Genomic DNA, 22,210 nt, shown 5'->3' on the forward strand with positions numbered 1-22,210 from the left:
GTATCTCTAGAAGTTCTGAATTCTGCTAGAGAATTAACAGCAGAATTAATAGTAATATGAGAAGTTTGCCAACAGGGGCCAAGTTATTTCATTGGATGTCATCTGTGTTCACTGTTCACGTGCTCTGATGGGCATCCTCTGACTTCTCATCTCTTCCTGTATCACAGCTGGTCCCTGCTCACCCACCTCATCATTATTCAATTCACTGAGTGTTTATCAGTTATGTCCTCATAAATCCATAATGTTCTAAGATGTTTGATGTAGCCAGGCCCACATGGCTCAGTGGTTGAGCATCGATCTGTGAACCAGGAGGTCAGGGTTCCGTTCCCAGTCAGGGCACAGGCCTGGGTTGTGGGCTCGATCCCCATTGGGGGTCCTGCAGGAGGCAAATCATCAATGATTCCCTCTCATCATTGATGTTTCTGTCTATTAATTCCTCTCCCTTCCTCTCTGAAATCAATAAAAATATAGTTAGTTGAAGACGTTTGATGTAATTATGGGAAAAGATTTGGACAGAAGCAAAGAAATGGAAATGTGCACATAGTGTCTGTGCCCGTGTGGACAGATAAGAATTTGATTATAAGAAGTTTGGTCTCGGTCATGCCCGGTATGCCCATCTCCTCAGGCTTTCAACACCACCATCCCCACGTTGCACTTTCGATAAATGTAAAATTATTCAATGTAATTGAGTCAAGATGGCTACCATTTTCATGTTATAAGAAAAACATTGTATAGTACACATTGGTTTGGTGTGTTTCTATTATTCTAAAGTTTAACTATTGCATGAAATGTACTTTAAAAGATTTACTGAAAAGTCTATGTTGTTGCTTTTTCAGAAATGACTTGTCCTAGACCACCCAGCTATGACAATGCCATCCTCGTGGGCCAGCCGAAGAACTCATACAAGCCAGGAGACCATGTGACTTATAGATGTCAAGAACATTACCAAATGGATGGACCCAGTGTTGTAGAGTGTAGGGAAGGCATTTGGATAGGAACACCCATATGCAAAGGTATTTTGGTGAATGGCTTCTGCCTTCATTAAAAAATAGACACAGGTTCTGGTGAGGCCAGGTGAAGGAAGGTTTATGCCTCAACATAGAGCAGTGGTTCTCAACCTGTGGGTCGCGACCCCTTTGGGGGTCGAACGACCCTATCACAGGGGTTGCCTAAGACCATCGGAAAATACATATACAATTACATATTGTTTTTGTGAATAATCATTATGCTTTATGTTCATTGTTTTTTTTTAAATATATTTGATTGATTTTTTACAGAGAGGAAGGGAGAGAGATAGAGAGTTAGAAACATCGATGAGAGAGAAACATCCATCAGCTGCCTCCTGCACATCTCCTACTGGGGATATGCCCACAACCCAGGTACATGCCCTTGACCGGAATCGAACCTGGGACCTTTCAGTCTGCAGGCCGACGCTCTATCCACTGAGCCACACCGGTTTCGGCAGCTTTATGTTCATTTTGTAACAATGAAAATACATCCTGCATATCAGATATTTACATTACGATTCATAACAGTAGCAACATGACAGTGATGAATTAGCCAAAAAATAATTTTATGGTTGGGGGTCACCACAACAAGAGGAACTGTATTTAAGGGCCGCAGCATTAGGAAGGTTGAGAACCACTGACAGAGAGGAACGGGATGTGCACTGAGTGCTGGGCATTGGGGCCCCAGAGCCCTCAAAGTGTGACCCCGGAAACAGCCGTGTCAGCGTCTCCGGGGAATCGGTAGAAAGGCAAATGCAGACTCACAGGCTCACTCAGACTCAGCATCAGAAGCTCAGGGGTTGTGACCCTGAAACCGTTGTAGCAATTCCCAGCGGGCTCTGCGCCCACTTTTGTGGGGAACCGTAGCTTCAGCCTCTTATTACTTTGTATCACCCGAGTCTCCCCAATGACCTCACAGTGCTCACTGCAGTGCCCTTAAGTATTCACATTATTGGAGTATTTTTAGGAAACTGTAAATATATTGTACTCTTATTTTTCCTCAGTTTCTGTGTGGATATCTTAAGTAATCATCTTCTTTAGCCATGCGATATTCCTCAAAGCATGTGAATACTTGACTTATTCTCTAAGAACCTGGCTACTCTGCTCATTTTCTAAGGACCTGAAATCCCAATTCAAAAACATGATGTTTGAGAACCACATTTGGCTGCCCAATAATATGTTTATTATGAGTTTCTTGTGTTTACAAATTCACTTTGATTTTATATCTGCATTTATTTTACTAAACTTAAAGAAAAATGTTCAGAAACCCCATCATCTTTTTTACTTTTAAAAAAGTTTTTAAATTTTTATTGAATTAATTGGGCTGCCATTGTTTAATAAATGGTGCTGGTATAATTGGATAGACACAAGCAGAAAAATGATATTTTACCACTGTCTTATACTTTACACAAGAATAATCTCAAAATGGATTAAAGACGTAAATGCAAGATTCAAAAATCATAAAAATCCTAGAAGAAATAACATGGGCAGTAAAGTCTTAGACATTTCTCATAGTACTATTTATTTTCTGATATATCTCCTCAGGCAAGCAAAACAAAAGAAAAAAATAAACAAATAGGACTACATCAAACTCAAAAGTTTTGCACAGCATATCATCATTTTCATTGCACAAAAAAATCTCTATTAACCTTTCAGAGAGGATGAAAAGAAAATTAAGATATAGAAGATTGCCTCTTACCAAAAAAAATATTGTTTTATCTTTTTTCAATCTACGTAAACTTGTGAAAATTTTCAGTGTCAATTGCATCTAAATGATCACTGCATTAGAGATCCATTGTTTTCTCTTTATTCAGATCTCTCCTGTGGCAGCCCTCCCTCAGTGCAAAATGCTTTTATACCAAACCAGAAGACTAGATATCGACATGAGGAGACAGCACATTATCAGTGCAGGCACCCTTTTGGCCTCTTTGGGAATGCAGTGGTTACATGCTTCAGTGGGAAGTGGACAGACCCACCTGAGTGCAAGGGTAGGTGTCTCATTCTCCCCTCCCAGTTTCTGTGCAGCTTCTGTAAGCACTTGGTTACTAGATTCCTGTCCAGCTGGCCTTCATTGGTTACTCAGGTTTGTTGCTATATCGTTTCCTGTAAATTGGTTTGGGGCCGGGAGGAGATGAGTGTAGCTCCCACCTATTCTGTTGACTACCAAATAGTCATGTCTGAGGGAATAAAGTCTGAAAAATTCTTGAGCAACAACAGCAAGAAACAATTATTTTATTTTATTTTCCCCATCACCACTTATGCCCCCTCCACCCTCATCCACCTCCACCACCTCCTTCAAGGATTCTTTAATGAAATCCCTTCATAGCGTAGGTGACATTGTAAACATTGATTATAACGTGCAATGACCACACATTCCACAGAGTGCCTCGTTTTTACATCACTGATAGTTTAAAATGTGCTTTACGAACATAATGGATTTTCAATGAATTGGTTTGGAAAGGGTTTGAGAATAAATTCCTGGATCTGTGTAGAATGTTCTACATAAAACTGTAAAAATCTGTGGAAAATTTGTATACTACTTAAAGTCTTATGTCCCTTTTTAATTTTTTTTTACCTTCAGATGCATGTGTAATATCAGAAGAAGAAATGGAAAAACATAACATAGAGTTGAGATATTCATATGCGAAAAAAATTTATTCCAGAACAAATGATTTTGTTGAATTTAGGTGTCGTGGTTACTATCGTAAAGTGTCACCAGACTCTGCATTCCGAGTACAATGTCGAGAAGGAAAAATGGAGTATCCCACTTGTGCATAACATGAGAGCTGTGTGGCCGTTTTCTCATTAAAATATGCGCCTTCATTCACAATTTTTAATATTAATCTAATTCTTCTCAATTTATTTTTCTAGTAGGCTGTAACTCACTTTTATTCATTAATCACAATTCCTGTTAAATGCCATGTGGGAGATGCCATTGTAATCTGAGACCAATGGACCACTTCTCATAAGCATCTCATTAAAATGTGACAAACCAACATGCTGTGTGTTCTGTTCATGAATGTCTCTGGCCAGAAAGTAGATGCCATCTCTCCCCTCCCTGCTCCCCCCACCCCCTCCCGACTTTCTCAGCTTCTCCACAGCTGTGGGCGTTTTGAGACTCTAATTTCAGAGGAAAAGATAAAAAATGCTTGTCTCCATCTTCACCTGAAAACCACTTATCAAACACGTCAAAACCAGACTGTGTCACACCCATGTTGGCAACAGACGGTAGAGGTTATTACTTAGTTTTGCTTCTCTATCCATGGCTCACTATACCCCCTAAATGATGAAATGCAACATCTACTATCCATCCAGCACATACAATCATTCAAACAGGTGATAAGGAGGTATTAGATTCTAATCAGGGGCCTAGCTATTGTAACACGGACTTGAAAACTGATAAAATATCGAGTATAAGTACGTGTCGGGAAGGGGCAGTGGAGTTCCCCTGACGTGAATGAGGTAGCCCTGTGGCCCCAAAGATGTGGCCAGTCCCACCTACTGCTCTTTGCTCAAAGCTTCCAGGCTTCTGGCATTTCCTGCTCTTTCCCACTATATTTCAAAGGACATAAGGACAATGTGTTAGCCTCCTGTTCAACTTAATCTTCTCCCAAAGTTGTTAACACAACTATGTCATCACTTACACTTGTACCAAGACAATAATTCTTCACCGTCGTGGGATTAGGCTACTTGCCAATAGAGCAATAAACAACATTGGAAGTAATAGTGTGGCTTTCTGCCTATTGAATCGGATGTTTAACCGGTCACACAAAACACATGAGCTTAGAATATACTGTCGGAAAAAGTACAATAAAAAATTATTTGTTAAAATTGTCCTTGTGGTTCAGTGGTCAGAGTGTTGGTCCAAGGACCAAAGGGTCTGCAGTTCAAGTCCTGGTCAAGGGCATGTATCTGGATTGCAGGTTTCATCCCTGTGCCAGTTGGGGCGTGTGCAGGATGTGTCTCTCTCCCATTGATATTCTCTCTCTCTCTCTCTCTCTCTCTCTCTCTCTGCTTCTAAAAAGAAACAAAACATGAAAAATAATTGAATGCAAACAATGTGCTGAAATTCTTGGACTTCTGAGTTGTTGTCTATTGTGAGTTTACTAAAAAAATCAGTGCTTTCCTACAGACAGGAATGTACGCTGTGTCCATAGACCCCTAAGGACTGCACTGGGGTGAGAGACCGTCACAGGGACATGCAGTCAGAGCTATTCCCGCGTGAATCTCCTGGTTGAGGAAGAACCTCACCCATTCTCAAGAAATGTTTAAAGATTAGAGTTTCATATCACTCTTGGATTCAGTTTTCAACTTATCTAAGGAAAGTGGCACAAATACATATCACGGAAGTAACTCAAGAAATGATTGTGAAATCCTTCATGTAAATACACAGATATTGCAAAAGTCTTTGAACTTTGATATCTACTGAGTGAACCCAGTCAACTAGCTTCCTGGTAATTTCACTTAAATTCAGAGCCACACTTGGTAACTGCAGCAGATTGGAACGCATAACAGCAGCGCTGGACTTTCTGTGCTAACACATCCGGGGAGCCCACCATGCTGTTACTAGTCACGGTCATCCTCACCCTGTGGGTCTCCTGGGCTCGTGGACAAGGTGAGTTGACACTGACGGGAATATTTAGCTCCTTCTTAAGTAGGACTTTGCCCATTTTCATTTGTTTTTACTTTTTAAAACAATCCTCACCGAGGGTATTTTTTTCCATTGAACTTTAGAGAAAGAGTGCAAGGAAGGGAGAAGGGGAAGTGAGAGAGAGAGAGAGACACAGAGAGAGAGACATTAATGTGAGAGACACATGGACTGGGTGCCTCCTGCCCAAGCCCTGACCAGGGCCTGGGATGGAAACTGCTACCAAGACATGTGCCCTTGACCAGGAGTTGAGCCCACCGGCTAGGGCTATTTGAGGGTAATTTACCAACAGTTTGGTCTCTGCATTCATTAGGGACAATTTCTCACAATAAATCATTGGCAGGAATGATGAAAAGTACCGAGACCGGTTACATAGAAACCACCTTTGGCCCAATTCATCCGTCCTCTGTGCGAACTGGATGTTTCTACTGATTCACAGCAGGGAGTGCCCATGGGGGATTATTATTCTTATCCCAAGTCTCAATGATGGCTTCCAACAGTAGGAACCATGTGGCCTCACACTTAGTACAGTCTCAGCTGTCACTCTTTTGGACAGAGGCCCCGGGCCCGGCAATGTTTTAACAGCACCGTTTACTCTAATGGAGATGATGAGAGTAGGGAATTACAATTTGTCAAGGGATTTATGCCCACTGCTTGAAAGCAACCACCAGAAGTTCTTCTATTCCTAACTAATTTAACAACATTCTCCCAATAGTATTTGGTTGGTCTCTTAGAGAAACATGTTTTTATACGTGTCTCATAGTTTTTGACTTCAAGCAATGGTGTTAAGTGTAGCTATACTATGAATTGAAAACTAAGATATGTGACTGGACTACAATGGGAATATGAAAATATAATAGATGTAGCCGATTAAAGTAAGAGAAAAACATGTATTAAAGTATATCTTTATTGATTTCAGAGAGGAAGGGAGAGGAAGAGAGAGTTAGAAACATCAGTGATGAGAGAGAATCGTTGATAGGCTCCCTCCTTCACCCCCACTTTCCCACTGCGCATCAAGCTCACAACCTGGATATGTGCCCAAAGCAGCGATCAAACCCTGACCCCCTGGTTCAGAGGTCATGATCAACCCCGGAGCCACATCGGCCAGGAAAAATAAACATATTTAAGGCTCATTTGAGGTTCATGTTGATTAACATCACACACTACAGACGGCAGACATATTTTACTTAACACTGTGTCTTCAGTGGTTCTCAACCTGTGGGTCGCGAGCCCTTTGGGGGTCAAACGACCCTTTCACAGGGGTCGTCTAAGACCATCAGAAAACACATATATAATTACATATTGTTTTTGTGACTCATCACTATGCTTTAATGATGTTCAATGTGTCACAATGAAATTGGGGGTCACCACAACATGAGGAACTGTATTAAAGGGTGGTGGCATTAGGAAGGCTGAGAACTGCTGGCCTAACCAATGGACACAGACACCAGGGGGGTGAGGGCATGAACGGGTTTGTGATGGGGGGGCCCTGGGGGGACAAGGACACATATGTAATGCCTTAATCAATAAAGAAAACAAGGTGAATGGTAAGAGTGACAAATAGATTTCTCAAGCATTCAAATCAAACCCGAATGGAACAGGGCTGGTGACCTGCGGGAGCTGTGTCTCAGGCGCAGTCCTTGCATGTACCTAACGGACATCTTGGCATCTCCCCCTCCCCCCATTCCCCTCCCCCCGCTCAGCCATCTCCTGCAGCCTCCCGCAGATCCCAAATGGCGAGCCCACGTCTCCTAAGGCCTCCTATCAAGACAACGAGAGGCTTCAGTACCGGTGCCTCCCGGGGTACAGTTACAGCGGAAGAGCAGAGACTGTCTGCACCCAGTCGGGGTGGACCCCGCCTCCGTCCTGCCAAGGTAACCCCCTCTTTCTCACGGTGTCTGTTGGGGGGCACCCCGTCCCTCCTGTGCACGCACTGCACTCTCCGCGCCTCTGCTCATTGCACCACACGGGCTCCCTGTTCCCCTGCGACAGGGAGAGCCCTACCTGCGGAGAGTGAAGGCCTCCCCAGGGGCATATATTCTCCCCAAATTTGTAAGAAATGTGGAACTAAATAAAAGACATTTTCAAATAACCTTAGCCGGGATAAGGCACACATGTTCTTCCATCTGGTCTATGCTTTGTAGTGTTGGGGGTCTTAGTTGAGAGTAATTTATCAAAACTTCAGTCTCTGCCTGGCCGGTGTGGCTCAGTGGTTGAGCATCGGCCTAGGAACCAGGAGGTCAGGGTTCGATTCCCGGTCAGGGCACAGGCCCGGGTTGTGGGCTCCATCCCCAGTGACGGGCATGCAGGAGGCAGCTGATTCATGATTCTCTCTCATCATGGATGTTTCTCTCTCTCTCCCTCTCCCTTCCTCTCTGAAATCAACAAAAATATATTTAAAAAAAAACACATAAAAACTTCAGTCTCTGCATTCATTTGGGACAATCTCTGACAACAAGTCATTGGCAGGAATGATGAAAAGTACCGAGACCGGCTAAATAAGAACCACCTTTGGCCCAATTCATCTGTCCCTGTGCAAACTGGATGTTTCTACTGAATCACAAAAGGGAGTGCCCATGGGGGATTATCCCAAATCTCAATGATGGCTTCTCACAGTAGGAACCATGTGGCCTCACACTTAGTACAGTCTCAGCTGTCACTCTTTTGGACAGAGGCCCCGGCCCCGGCAATGTTTTAACAGCACCGTTTACTTTCATGGAGATGATGAGAGTAGGGAATTACAATTTGTCAAGGGATTTCTGCCCTCTGCTTGAAAGCACCCACCAGAAGTTCTTCTATTCTTTTTTTAAAAAATATATTTTATTGATTTTTTTACAGAGAGGAAGGGAGAGGGATAGAGAGTTAGAAACATCGATGAGAGAGAAAAATCGATCAGCTGCTTCCTGCACACCCCCCACTGGGGATGTGCCTGCAACCAAGGTACATGCCCTTGACTGGAATCGAACCTGGGACCCTTGAGTCTGCAGGCAGACCCTCTATCTACTGAGCCAAACCAGTCAGGGTCTTCTATTTGTAATTAATCTAACAAAATTCTCCCTTTCACAGGGGTAGCCTAAGACCATCGGAAAACACATATTTAATTACATATTGTTTTTGTGATTAATCACTATTATGCTTTAATTAGTTTCAATTTGTAACAATGAAATTGGGGGTCACCACAACATGAGGAACTGTATTAAAGGGTCACGGCATGAGGAAGGTTGAGAACCACTGGCCTAGGAGGTTGCATATGTTCTCTATTAGTTATAATATAATGGTTGCTACTATACATGTGAGGACAGGGTGCTCATTTCAATGCCCTGTGCTCTTTGGAAAGAAATGACATTCACGGATTCTCATGTCCTTGATGGTTTTCATGTGATTTCTGCATAACACACCTGTTCTTTTACTTTTCAGAAATGACATGTGACCCTCCAAGAATTGCAAACAGTCACTTTGTTGCTGACAGGAGCACATACAGAGTGGGAGACACAATCAGATACTCCTGCAAAGGTGGCTTCTTCCCTTCCATCCGGGGAAATACTACAAAATGTACTGACATAGGCTGGGATCCTCCTCCAAGATGTAGCTGTAAGTTCCCTCCATATCTTCACCTGCTTCTTAATTCTGCAATTACTTCTCTTAAACTTAAAAATCAGGGGATCTGCCTGGCCATAGCGGCTCAGTGATTTAGTATCGACTTTGAACCAGGAGGTCACCATTCGATCACCCATCAGGGCTCATGTCCGGGTTGTGAGCTGATTCCCAGTGTGGGGTGTGCAGGAGGCAGCCGATCCATGATTCTCTCTGTCCATAAGTGACTCTCTCTCAGTCTCTCTCTCTCCCTCCCTCCCTCTCCTCCTCTCCCTTCCTCTCTGAAGTTGATAAAAAATAAATGAAAACTAAAGGGGACCTAATAAGTCCTAATCTTGGCCTCACTGAGAAGGTAACGCAGAGGCTCAAGGCAGGCTTTGATTTCCAAAGCCTCCAATTCTAACATCAAAACCACATTTTTGTTAATAAAAACTTTAAATTTTTTGCTAATCAGTGTTAAATATGTGTATGTGTATGTATGAAGATATGTTTCTCTCACAAATATTCCAATATGTGAATTAGATCACTGGGTAAGAGCACTACCAGTCAACACCTAGTACATGAGGTATTGGTGTCTGTGCAACAAACACCTCCAAACATACGGCCTCAGACAACAGCCCCCTGTGTGTCAGCCTTGGTAGGGTCAGGGTTGGGGAGCCACTTAGCTACTGGTTCTGGGTCGATCCCTACTGCTCCCTGGGATGCTGCCTCTTAGGGTCCCCGAAGGAGGAACGCAGGAGGCCTAGTGGTGAGGGATTATAAATGTATTAGGTCATCTGGGTATCAGATGGGTGAACCCCGCATTGTCTCCAGCCCCAGGGACAGGGAGTGGGAGGTTGTAAAGGACTCTAGGGGGGCTTTTTCTGGAAGGAGGATTCCCTGGGCGGGTCGGATTCTGGGAAAGTCCAGAGGGGAGAATGGTCTCAGCAAGTGGGATGAGGTCTCAGGGGAAGGGAATGTGGGCTGTGAAGTGGTCTGAGCTCAGTTCCCAGGGGACGGGGTATCCATTCAATTATCGGATGAGACCTCACACTGCCCAGGCTGTGGGGGGAGCGGGCTGGGCTGCAGCACGTGCTTCCAAGGGGCCCACTCCCAGGGCGAGGGCAGGAGCCTCCGCAGCCGTCCCCCTGGGCGTCCCCATCGGCGGCCTGAGGGCAGGAACCCTCCCTGAGCGATGACCTGAGGGCCCTGGGGGCGCCTCCAGAACATCGATGACCTGGTCACAGGGTCCCCTCAGCCACGTGACCTCTTCAGAAGAGCGCCCCTCAGTCCAGCCTCACCCAAGGGAGGGGCACGGGGCTCCCTTGTATGAGGGGATGAGTGTGGGAGACACTGTGCACTTTCTAAAGCCCCACCTGTCACACACACCCCTCAGCCCACAGGGCACTTCATTCCTGGGGGCTGCCCCTTTTCCAGTGTTTTCTGTCTCTACCATCTCATTGCTGCTCCCTGTGGATCAGCTCATTGGAAAAGGGGCCCGCACTTAAGCTGGATCTTCCATGGGTGACAAATGAAATGACACACATGATAGGTCAATGGCTCAGTGTTCATTCAAGGCCAAGGCCTAATGAATGTGGACAGTCAGGTGCCTTAAAGAGGAGGCCATGACCACCGTGACACAGGCCTCAGTGTACATAACAATGACAAGGGGAGTGATGGTTTATGCAGATAATATTGACCTGCAGTGTTGTGTTACATTCAGGTGTTCACTCTAATGATTCCATATTTGTATATATTGTGAAATGATCAGGGAACAAGTGTTATTCACATCATCTGAAGATGATAACTTCTCTTGTCCTAGAAAGCCGAATGCAATGAGTGTAATTCTGAGCATATGAGAGTATAATTCATCAATGAAATAAGGTATCTCTCATTACATTTTTCTTAAGGTAAAACATTACTTATACTGTGTTTTGTTTGTTTCACTTGCTAGTTAAGCCCTGTGACTTTCCAGAAATAAAACATGGACGCCTACATTGGGGAGACTGGTATAGATCACAATTCCCAGTATCAGCAGGACAATGGTTTTACTATTCCTGTGATGACAACTATGTGACTCCTTCACAAAGCAAGTGGGATCGCATGACCTGCACACAAGATGGCTGGACCCCGGAAGTGCCCTGCCGCAGTGAGTGAACCTCTCTGTCCTGTGCCCGTAGCCATAGTCCGGAGTGGAGAGAGCCAACGTGAGCTCCCTAAGCCTGTGGGGGAAAGCGGGTGGAGGATGAGTCTCTGAGCAGAAAGACCGACACTGGATGTCTCTGTCACCAAGGGTCTTCATTAACAGCACGAGACATAGACATAGATTCTACAAGCCTGTCCTTAGCATTTATACATATTTCAATTGTGGAAATTACAGATAAATACCATTTAATATGGATTGTAAAAACATTTGGTAGCATCTGCAGTGCTTCTTAAGTTATGTGCTACTTTTGGATGCTTATGCATCTAATTTAAATATTATAAAGATAGTTTTTAATTCATTTTGATCCCATTTATGTGTTTTAATCATCATTTTATAATTCTCAGGAAAATGCATTTTCAATGATTTGGAAAATGGACATCGTCCACGATATGAACAAAGCTACTTGCAGGGCACATCTGTACGTGTTAATTGCTATCCTGGCTACACGCTTCAAAACAAGCAGACCTCAATGACCTGTACGGAGAATGGCTGGCTCCCTCCTCCCAGATGCATCCGTGTCGGTAAGAAAACTGGTCTAAGATCCAGTCAGGTTGTGATTGTCTAAGACTCACCTGTAATAACTGTGGCAAAAGGTTTTCTGAGCTTCCTAATTTGCAAATGGCCCTACTTGGTTTTATTTTTTCAAGTGTATAAAGTGGAAACGCCAATTTCTTGATGTATCAATAGCAAAATAAAGAAGCCTATTGGTAGACATTAATTTAAAAAAATACACAACAGGAAAAGACCCCAAAGAGCAAACCTGTAATAACAGTGTCATGAGCAAGATGGCTAATTAGGAGGTTCATCTACCCCACAAAGAACAGGGATTCTGACAATCACCCTGCATGAGGCTCCGGGAACCAAGCGAGAAGTTTCACACCCCATTGGAGCCAAGGGCCCACACTGGATGCCCAACAGGCTCTGAGAGCAGCAACCTCACCCCGAGTGACTCCTCCCAGAGTGCTCCTCTTGGGCGTTTGAGGTTGGGGACCCCGAGTCCTACTGGCTTGATGTTCCGTGTTGGAAGTCTAGGTTGTTCCGGTCAACGTGATCTACTCAAGGCTTGTTTGTCAATGGATAAGGCCGGTGTGGGAGCCTTTACACAGAAGAGTTTATTCAGGGTCTGGATGGAGGAGGCCTCTTCCAGTCTCTCTACTAAGTGATTGGTGTTTAAGACCTGTTCCCATGTGACTGATTAATCTGAATGTTTCCAGTGCTGGGTGTGCCCTGGGATCTTGGAATTTGTTGTTCCCTGGCAGCTCTTTCCTCAGTAGTTGTGCTCTGCCCATTCTCAGGGGGTTCCGCCCTCCACTCCAGGGGGATGTATTCACCGAAGAATCTAGGATCGCTGTGCAGGTTTGTAGAGCTCTCCCCCCATTCCAGGGCGCTTTCCTCTCTGGTTATGGACATTCAGAGTTTGGTGGTGTCGGCCTCTTTGGGAACAGCGGCCTTCGTTTCTCCTGTTCAGTAGGACTGACACATCTGCTTGGGTTTTCCTTTCCTGTGCTGTGATCTGGGAAGTTCCCACCTCCCAACAAAGCCCTGTGGAGAATGGAGAGCCCATCGGTTGACCCTATGTCTCAGGAACCATAGTTAGGCACTGGCCGTGTCCATACGCCTCACAAGGTCATGTTCATAGATTTGGCTCCGCTTCCTCATTGTGTCTGTGTGGCTGGCACTCTCTTCATTGTTCTTTTCGTGTGTTTATCCATTTTAGTGCATATTTTCAATGAAGCACCGTTTGGCTCTGTACATTCTCTCCAGTGTTTGGTTTCTAGTTGATTCCTGCTCAGATGTTTCTGTTTTCCAGTTGGTTTTCCTTTGTCAGCACGAATGGGGTGTAACTGAACATGGGAATTGCATATGTTTAACTTGGACAGCTTGCTATTTTGATATAAGCACACATGGTGACATGACCACCAGATGGAGCTGTGTAGCACATCCATCACCTCACAGAGGTGCCATTGCTTCCCATGGGGTGAGAACACTTAAGCTCCACCCTCTTAGCAATATTGACACCCAGTCAGGCACAGGAAGGGGCCTGTTGCTAGAAGAGCTCTGGCAGGCTGCGTGCTTCCAGATTCATGAGGCAAACCGATGTTTCATAATTTCTTACAAGGCATCCCGAGTGTTTAAATCTGCCTTAGTTCCCCCCAATTTTTTAATATCTAGATTTAATATTTTCGGAAACTCATAATCTATTTTCTACAAAACTATGCTTTGGATGATTAGGAATTTTCCTGGTTTTTATTGGCAAATGGCCCTTATTTCTTAGATTGTAATGTGTGTGAGTCCTTAGGAAACTGTTTCCAGACTATATGCTTACCGTTTCCTTATGCTGTCTTCCTTTTAGAAACATGTTTAAAGTCAAAGGTAAAAATTGAAAATGGATTTACTGCTGATCCTGAACCTACATATCTCTTAAATCAAAGAGTAAAATATAAGTGCAAACAAGATTATGTAACAGAAGATGGTCACACATCCGGGTATATTACGTGTCTCCAGAATGGATGGTCAGCTCAACCCAGATGCATTAGTAAGTCATTCATGACTGTCATGTCTGTTATTTTAATGACCGTTGAAGAAATGTTTACTTTAACTGATTTCTTTTTTGTGGGGTGGTGGAAGCTGACATAGTTCTATTTGAAAAAGCTAAAAAAGATATTTGTGAGAAAACATATGTAATTTCTTTTTCTCTTTTACAATGAATTACTAGTAGGGTAGACATGAGTCCATCATTCAGTTCTAGGTTTATCCCCCGTAAACCATCCTGCGATTTTCAAACTGCCTACGGGCCTGTGTGGATTCCGCTGTAAGCTCATCATTTTGAGCTGAGGTCCTGCCCTGTTTACCTGTTTGCAGGTGATCAGACTTCCCTCTCAGAGTCTCAGTTCCTAGACATAAAAGTTAGGTATGTAAGTGAAATGTGGGCTCATAGGACACAGGGTTAGAGGAAAGTCACTTGTGTGATTTATGTTTTCGGTGCTGCAGGGGAGCTCCTCTTCTGAGCAACCACTTCCTCCAGGAAGCCTACAGGGATGTGCAGTGAGTGGAGACTGTGAGATGCTCCTACACAACCAGCGTCGGCGACAGGGAGGGAGCTCTCTGCTTTATGACCTCGAAGTTCATGAACATTCCCTAGACAGTTCACTCACTTTGACTTATTCATCCCAAAGCCATGCGGTGGTAGTTTTCATTCACTTTAAGTGAAGGAGATATTTAAAATGTCTGTTCCTATTGTTTCCATTGCTTCCCATTTCCATACGTACCAAGGGAACCAGCCAGAGCAAAAATGATGTTGGATCCATATCAGACTCATCCTATCTAATAAAAGAGAAAAATGGTAATTGGCGTACAACGATACCCTTTTCATTGGCTAATCAGGGCTATATGCAAATTAACTGCCAACTATGATTGGCAGTTAACTGCCAACTATGATTGGCAGTTAACTGCCAACTATGATTGGCAGTTAACTGCCAACTAAGATTGGCAGTTAACTGCCAACAAGATGGCGGTTAATTTGCATATGTAGGCACAATGCAGGGAGGTGAAAGGGAAAGCAGGAAGAAGCCCCCTGCCACTGACAGTGATCGGAAACCCAGGGGGGAGCTAAGAGCTGGGGGGCAGGGCAAAGGCGGCCCTGGGGCCGCCTTTGCCCTGCCCCCCAGCCATGATCGGAGAATCAGGCGCCTTTGCCGCCCTGGCCAGTGATAGCAGGAAGTAGGGGTGGAGCCAGCGATGGGAGCTGGGCATGGTCGAAGCTGGCAGTCCCGGGAGCTAGGGGTCCCTTGCCTGGGCCTAAAGCGGAGCCCACGATCGTGGGGCCGCTGCAGCTGCGGGTCCCCGCTGTCCGGGCCAGACGCCTCTGCCGGAGGCCTCAGGTATTGTCAAGGGGCCGATCCAGTGATTGATGATCGGAGGGTGATGAGGGTCAATTCCTCTGGCCGAGGCATCAGGCCTGGGTTGGGGGCTGAGCCGGGGATTGGGGGGATATGATGGTCCCCTTGCCCAGGCCTGAAGCCTGGGTCAGAGGCGTCAGGCTTGGGCGGGGGGTGGAGCCAGCGATCAGAGGGAGATGGGGGTCCCCTGCCCAGGCATGATTCCTGGGCCAGAGGCCTCAGGCCTGGGCGGGGGCCAGAGCCAGTGATCGGGGGGAGATAGGGGTCCCCTGTCCAAGCCTGACACCTCTGGCGGAGGCGTCAGGCCTGGGCAAGGGGCCGATCAGGCGATCGGAGGGTGATGGGGGTCTACACCTGAGGGCTCCCAGTATGTGAGAGGGGGCAGGCTGGGCTGAGGGACACTCCCCTCCCCACACACACCCAGTGCACGAATTTCGTGCACCGGGCCCCTAGTTTTATAATAATCGTGATCAACTATTCATTAAAACAATCTTAAAAGGAAAAGGAAAAAAATGTCTCCATTATTTTTATAATTTTATTTTACTTTTTTTTTTTAACACTTTAAGGTAGCTGACTACAAATCATCTTATAAAATATGAGGTAAATTACTTAAACCTTTATTAACATCACTCCAAGATAGTGTTAGTGAAAATTAAGAGTATTTACTAACATTTTGCTTTCTTATCCCAAATATAAATATAGAACTATCTTTACATTGGATCTTGATAAGTATAAGAGAATATACAGTCATTAAGATATCTGAAAAAGCTAAATTAGCATGTAAGCTTTAAAAATTAGTATGTGTTAAAGGAGAAATTTATAGAATGTTTAAAAATTAGAATTTATAGAATGTTTAAAAATTTACTCTCACTGTTGAAAAATAATTTTCTTGAACGAATTCATGTTTGTCTGATATATATATATATATATATATATATATATATATATATATCACAACTGCTAATAACTTTGGCATCTACACTCACAAAATGATATTCTGCTTTGCCAAAAAGAAAAAGTACACTGCATCTATTATGGCCTATTTTATTTCTAGCATGAAATAAATATCTAAGTTTAGTTGCATTGAGAAAAATGTTCTTAATGTAAATGTTTTGGATCATTTATGTGATGGTAAAACTGCTGTGAATAAATACATGTTTTTATTATCTACAGCCATTTTAGGACAATGATTCATCACTGCTCTGATTAGGTTATATATATCTATAATAATAAAAGTGTAATATGCTAATTATACTGGACAACCGAACAACCTTCCAGAAGTCCTTCCTGATGAAGCCAGGACTGTGAGGGCCGAGTCCCTTGCACTAATTTGCTGCATTGGGCCTCTAGTATGTATATATGTATGTATATATATATATATATATATATATATATATATATATATATACACACACACACACATACACACACATTGGGCCTCTAATGTGTGTGTGTGTGTGTATATATATATATATATATATATACATATATATATATATACACATATATATACACATATATATGATGTGTAATTTATTAGCACATGCTAAGTGATAAAGTTTTTTTTATTGGAACAAAACTTATGTAATTAAATTGTCCACTAAATAATAGTAGAAATGAAATATTCAATTCTACTATGCATTAGAATCTTGTGATATGCCAATATTTGAGAATGTGAGAGCCAAGAGTTAAGGCATGTGGTTTAAGCTCCATGACACGTTGGCCTATGAATGCCAGCCTGGGCAACTAAAGGAGGTCCTTTTCCCTGCCTTTTTCTACGCCTGTTATTTGGGTTGAAATACTTACCATGATCACTCAGTAGCTATTGCACACTAAAAACATTTATGGGTATTAAAAAAAGACTGTTTAAGAGAAACTAAACCTTAAGCTACAGAAGGTGGGAAGATTGATTAAAGAAACAACGAAAAGATATCAGTTCTTACATTTTTAAAATATTGTTTTCCATTTCATGGACTCCCTTTAGTGAAAAAGCTTTACCCTTTGCAATTCATTTTTAAAATCAATGAAGATAGCCCTGGCTGGTTTGGCTCAGTGGATAGAGCGTCGGCCTGCGGACTGTGTGGTCCCGGGTTCAATTTTGGTCGAGGACATGTGCCTTGGTTGCGGGCACATCCCCGGTGGCGAGTGTGCAGGAGGCAGCTGATTGATATGTCTCTCTCATTAATGTTTCTAATTCTCTATCCCTCTCCCTTCCTCTCTGTAAAAATATCAATAAAATATATTAAAAAATCAATGTAGATAAATTTTCAATTCTGAGAATCATTAGGGAAAGGAGGGTGTTTTATATAAGTACATGGATCCTGTATCCAAGGCCTACAGTCTTCCTCAAATACTCACAATCTTGGTATTAGTATGTCTCCTATGTAAATACATACATTACCTCTTGAAATCACAAATTATGTTGTCCTTCAAATGATAAATGATATGATATCATTATAATAGTATATTTTAGTAAAAGCCAGTGACATATCCACAGTTAAAAATACATCAGACTAAAGGTTCCTAACATATATTTAGAGGTTTTGAATGATAGGGAAAAGGATGTGTAAGAAAATCTATCCTTCATGCTATATTACTTGTCCAGGCCAGAACCACACTGATTCAGAGAGTTGTCACATGATACTTCACTGATCCACACACTGACGGTAAAGGTTAGTATTGCCGGAATGAGATTTTCTTCGGTGGATTCTACATGATACGGCATTAGAAATACAATGGTCACCTTTATTTTGCTTTAGAACTTTGTGACATGCCCATATTTGAGAATGCCACAGCTTTGATCACTGGAAGACCATTTCGACCTAATGACACGTTGGACTACCAATGCCTGGATGGCTACGAAAACAGAGATGGAAGCACCAAGGGCTCCATGGTGTGTGGTGAGGGCGGGTGGCTCCACTTGCCAACCTGCTTTAGTAAGTATTTTGATTCCAGCATTTCCTTTTCCAAGAATTGAAAAGTCTACGTGTATGTTGTCCTCGCTTGAGTGTGGGTGATCTAAGGCATTTTGAACCACATGGTGGTTACAAGGTTTAAAATGCAAAAGAGGGACAATACTTCCTGGGCAGCTTTACGTGAATAGTTTCCAATAAAAGTGCAGTTTGTTCTTCAACAGCTAAAATGCTCTCTTTCAGAATCTGCAGACAAGTGTGGGCCTCCTCCAACGATTAGCGATGGAGACATCACCTCCTTCCCATTGGAAGGGTACCCTCCAGGGTCAAGAGTGGAATACCAATGCCAGGCCTACTATGAACTCCAGGGTCCTCAATATGTAACCTGTAGTTCTGCAAAGTGGTCCGAACCCCCGAGATGCATAGGTAAGTTCTCAAGATTCTTCTGGATCCTGAGACCATGAGGGTGATGTTGATGAGCTCGCGTGTGGTCTACCAGTCATGGAGTCAGAGTCTAGAACTGTGCTCACCAACAGCTCTCCTGCTCAATGTTTCACATTCGGAGACTCGTGTGTAGGGCTATGAGCTTGGAGAATCCCTCTGTGAACAATGATAAAGGTCCTTTAAACAGGAACATTCAGGGAGGCTGATTCTGATACATTAACTGACTCCACAGTGGACCCTACCCGACTCATCCTCTCCTGTGTATGTGTCCCCTTCTGTGGGAGATTACAGCAAACCCAGTAAGTCCAGGACCAGAAATCAGAATAGTCTAGAACAGTGGTTGGCAAACTCATTAGTCAACAGAGCCTAATACCAACAGTACAACAATTGAAATTTCTTTTGAGAGCCAAATGTTTTAAACTTAAACTATATAGGTAGGTAGGTACATTGTTATTAACTTAACTAGGGTACGCCTGCGCCAAGTCTCCCGTCGCCCGACTGACCGACACCCCCCACTTCTTCTAACACCACTTCTTCAAAATAGACTCACCCAGACCGAAAACTGACTTCTGCACATGGGCCATGAAGTTTCAATTGCTCTGTATGTACGTGCATGCCCGCACGTGGTATTTTGTGGAAGAGCCACACTCATGGGGCCAAAAAGCTGCATGTGGCTCGCGAGCCACCATTTGCCGACCACTGGTCTAGGAATAGCTCCAAACTAGGTTCTCTGGAAAAGAAAGTATTGAATTTCCAAGGTAAGTTCTAAATCTCAAGTTTAGACGATTGTACAGTTGGACAAGTCTAAGATATGTCTCCCAGCACAAGCAAGACTTATTCCTCCCACGAAGAATAGAAAGCAGTGTCCATTTTCTGGGAACATAAAAGCAGTTCTGTGACAGAGGTAAGACTTTACTTGAGTCTTGGAATTGAAATTTGCAAAGAGCCCTTAAGATTATCAAAGGCAACATCAAACATCATGTAAAAAATTACATAGAAATATGATCTATTAAAGCAAGGAGGTAAATTTTTGCTTGGATTAGTAAAGTTAAGAAGGAAAGATCAGAAAAAGTGTTTTGACAGGTTTGTAGAACCCACATAATATATCCTTTTGGATGTAAACAGCATCTGCATGTACTGAGGAACATTTGAAAAACTTTTGGATATCAGGCGTCATATGTGTTAGTCTATCATGTCTCATCATGGAATAGTTAATAGAATGTGCTGGAACAGAACTTTTAGCTATGTCTAAGGCCTTATCAATGTCAGTGATGGCTAAACTAGAATACAGAATACTTGGGTCAAGAGAAGAGAAATAGGAGTCCATGATATTTTCAAAATTTCATATATGATTAGATAGAGATGTCTTCCAAATATACGATGGAGTATTACTCAGCCAGAAGAAAAGATGAAATACTGCCATTTGTGACATCACGGATGGGCCTTGAGAATATCATGCACAGTGAAATAAGTCCGGCAGACAGATTTGAACTATTGATTTTACTTACATGTGGGATATAAAATTAAAACAAACAGATAAAAAAAAAAACAGACAAAATCTCATAGGCACAGACAACAATATGGTGATTATCAGAGAGAAGCAGGAAGCAGTAGTAGAACATAAAGAGGGTCAAACATATGGTGATGGAGGATGATTTGACTTCTGGTGGTGGGCAAACAAAGCAATATACAGATGCTATTTCATAGAATTGAACATTTGAAGCCCATATATAATATTATTAATCGACTAGAGGCCAGTGCACAAATTTGTGCACCAGTGGGGTCCCTAGGCCTGGCCTGTGGGATCAGGCTGAAACCGGCTCTCTGACATCCCCTGAGGGGTCCAGGATTGTGAGAGGGTGCAGGCCAGGCTGAGGGACCCCACCAATGCATGATTGGGCCTGGGGAGGGATGCGGAATTTGGCCAGCTGGGGAGGGACTGCGGGAGGGCTCCAGGATGTGTTTGGCCCATCTCATTCAGTCCCGATCAGCCAGACCCCAGCAGCAAGCTCAGGTACTGGTTGGAGCATCTTTCCCCTGATGGTCAGTGCATGTCATAGCGACTGCTTGACTGTTCAACTGTCTGTTCCCTGTTCCCTGGTGCACAGTGCACATCATAGCGAGCCGGTTGAGTGGCCTTAGCATATTATTGGCATATTATGCTTTGATTGGTTGAATGGCCGACCTGAAGACCAGACACTTAGATATTAGGCTTCTATTATATAATGATGTCATACCATTAAAAAAATTAAATTAGTTATGCTTATATGCAAGCACAGACACTAGGGGGGTAAGGGCATGTGCCGGGGGGTGGGGGAGGTCAGTGGGGCAAAAAGGAGACCTTGGACAGGTGTGCCTGACCTTCCCTTCCCCTCAGCTTCCTGGTGTGTGAGGAGGAGCAGCTGCCTGCTGAGGAGCTGTGAGGGCCCACAGACCGGGGCGGAGAACAGGACTCGGCCCACATTGATGATGTACATGAGCTCTTTCCATTACTTCATCCTCTAAGCTAGTCATTAGGTTGAAGGTTTATTTGTTTATAAAAGGAAAGGTTACTAATTGCTTTAATTCATTTCTTCTACTTTCAGATCCATGTGTAATTTCAGAAGAAATCATGAATGAAAAGAACATTCAGTTAAAAGGGAAAGATAACAAACGCTATTATGTAAAAACAGGGGATATCATTGAATTTATGTGCAAATCGGGACACAAGGCGGTGACGTCAGAGGAGTCATTTCAAGCCGTGTGTCGGGAAGGGGCAGTGGCGTTCCCCAGATGTGAATGAGGAAGCCCTGTGGCCCCAAAGATGTGGCCAGTCCCGCCTACTGCTCTTTGCTCAAAGCTTCCAGGCTTCTGGCATTTCCTGCTCTTTCCTGTGGAAGATATTTGTCTAATACTTAGTTTTATGTTCTTTTTTTTAACCATCAGATGCATGTGTAGTATCAGAAGAAATCATGTGAAAACATAACATACAGTTGAGATGGTTAGATGCGAGAAAAGCTTATTTTACAACGGAAGGTTATATTGAATTTGTGTGTCAACCTAGCGGTAGTGAAGCGCCACCACCATCTGCATTCCAAGTACAATGTCAAGAAGGAGAACTGGCCGAACCGGTTTGGCTCAATGGATAGAGCGTCAGCCTGCGGACTGAAGGGTCCCAGGTTCGATTCCGGTCAAGGGCATGTACCTTGGTTGCGGGCACATCCCCCGTAAGGGGCGTGCAGGAGGCAGCTGATCGATTTCTCTCATTGATGTTTCTAACTCTCTATCCCTCTCCCTTCTTCTCTGTAAAAAAATCAATAAAATGTATTTAAAAAAAAAAAAAAGAAGGAGAACTGGAGTATTCCACTTATGAACAAGATGATAGTTATATGCCAGGCATACCATCAGATGGTGATGATGATGATGACGATGAATAAAAAATTCATTCAATTCACTCAGAATTTCTTATTTTGAATCCAGTTCTTCTCAATTTACTTTTCTGATTTGGTTTAACTCATTTTTATTCATTAGTCAGGATTTGT

General features: G+C 43.4%; 3 protein-coding genes across 5 annotated transcripts in view; 2 read left to right on the top strand and 1 right to left on the bottom strand.

Moving 5' to 3' along the window:
- The window catches only part of LOC132222546 (complement factor H-like), a 37,753-nt gene extending 33,750 nt beyond the window's left edge, over nt 1–4,003 (top strand). Inside the window, exon 14 of the mRNA XM_059677647.1 lies at nt 3,589–4,003. Coding sequence (XP_059533630.1) covers nt 3,589–3,785 — 197 coding nt within the window. The 3' untranslated portion in view covers nt 3,786–4,003. The remainder of the gene's footprint in view (nt 1–3,588) is intronic.
- The window catches only part of LOC132222545 (complement factor H-like), a 209,030-nt gene that overhangs the window by 76,563 nt on the left and 110,257 nt on the right, over nt 1–22,210 (bottom strand). The window lies entirely within an intron of this gene.
- LOC132222548 (complement factor H-related protein 3-like) lies at nt 5,464–21,792 on the top strand. Of its 3 annotated transcripts, XM_059677651.1 has the most exons (9): nt 5,468–5,622; nt 7,359–7,529; nt 9,073–9,246; nt 11,183–11,377; nt 11,779–11,955; nt 13,788–13,970; nt 18,093–18,269; nt 18,489–18,671; nt 21,275–21,792. In XM_059677651.1, exons 1-9 carry the CDS (start codon nt 5,565–5,567, stop codon nt 21,469–21,471), a joined length of 1,515 nt encoding a protein of 504 aa, XP_059533634.1. In that variant the 5' UTR covers nt 5,468–5,564; the 3' UTR covers nt 21,472–21,792. The 3 variants fall into 3 exon arrangements, with proteins under 3 accessions (XP_059533636.1, XP_059533634.1, XP_059533635.1); XM_059677652.1 differs by lacking the exon at nt 7,359–7,529; XM_059677653.1 differs by lacking the exons at nt 7,359–7,529; nt 9,073–9,246 and having other exon boundaries at nt 5,464–5,622.

Source organism: Myotis daubentonii, chromosome 20 (assembly GCF_963259705.1).
Source record: "Myotis daubentonii chromosome 20, mMyoDau2.1, whole genome shotgun sequence".
Lineage (NCBI taxonomy): Eukaryota > Metazoa > Chordata > Mammalia > Chiroptera > Vespertilionidae > Myotis > Myotis daubentonii.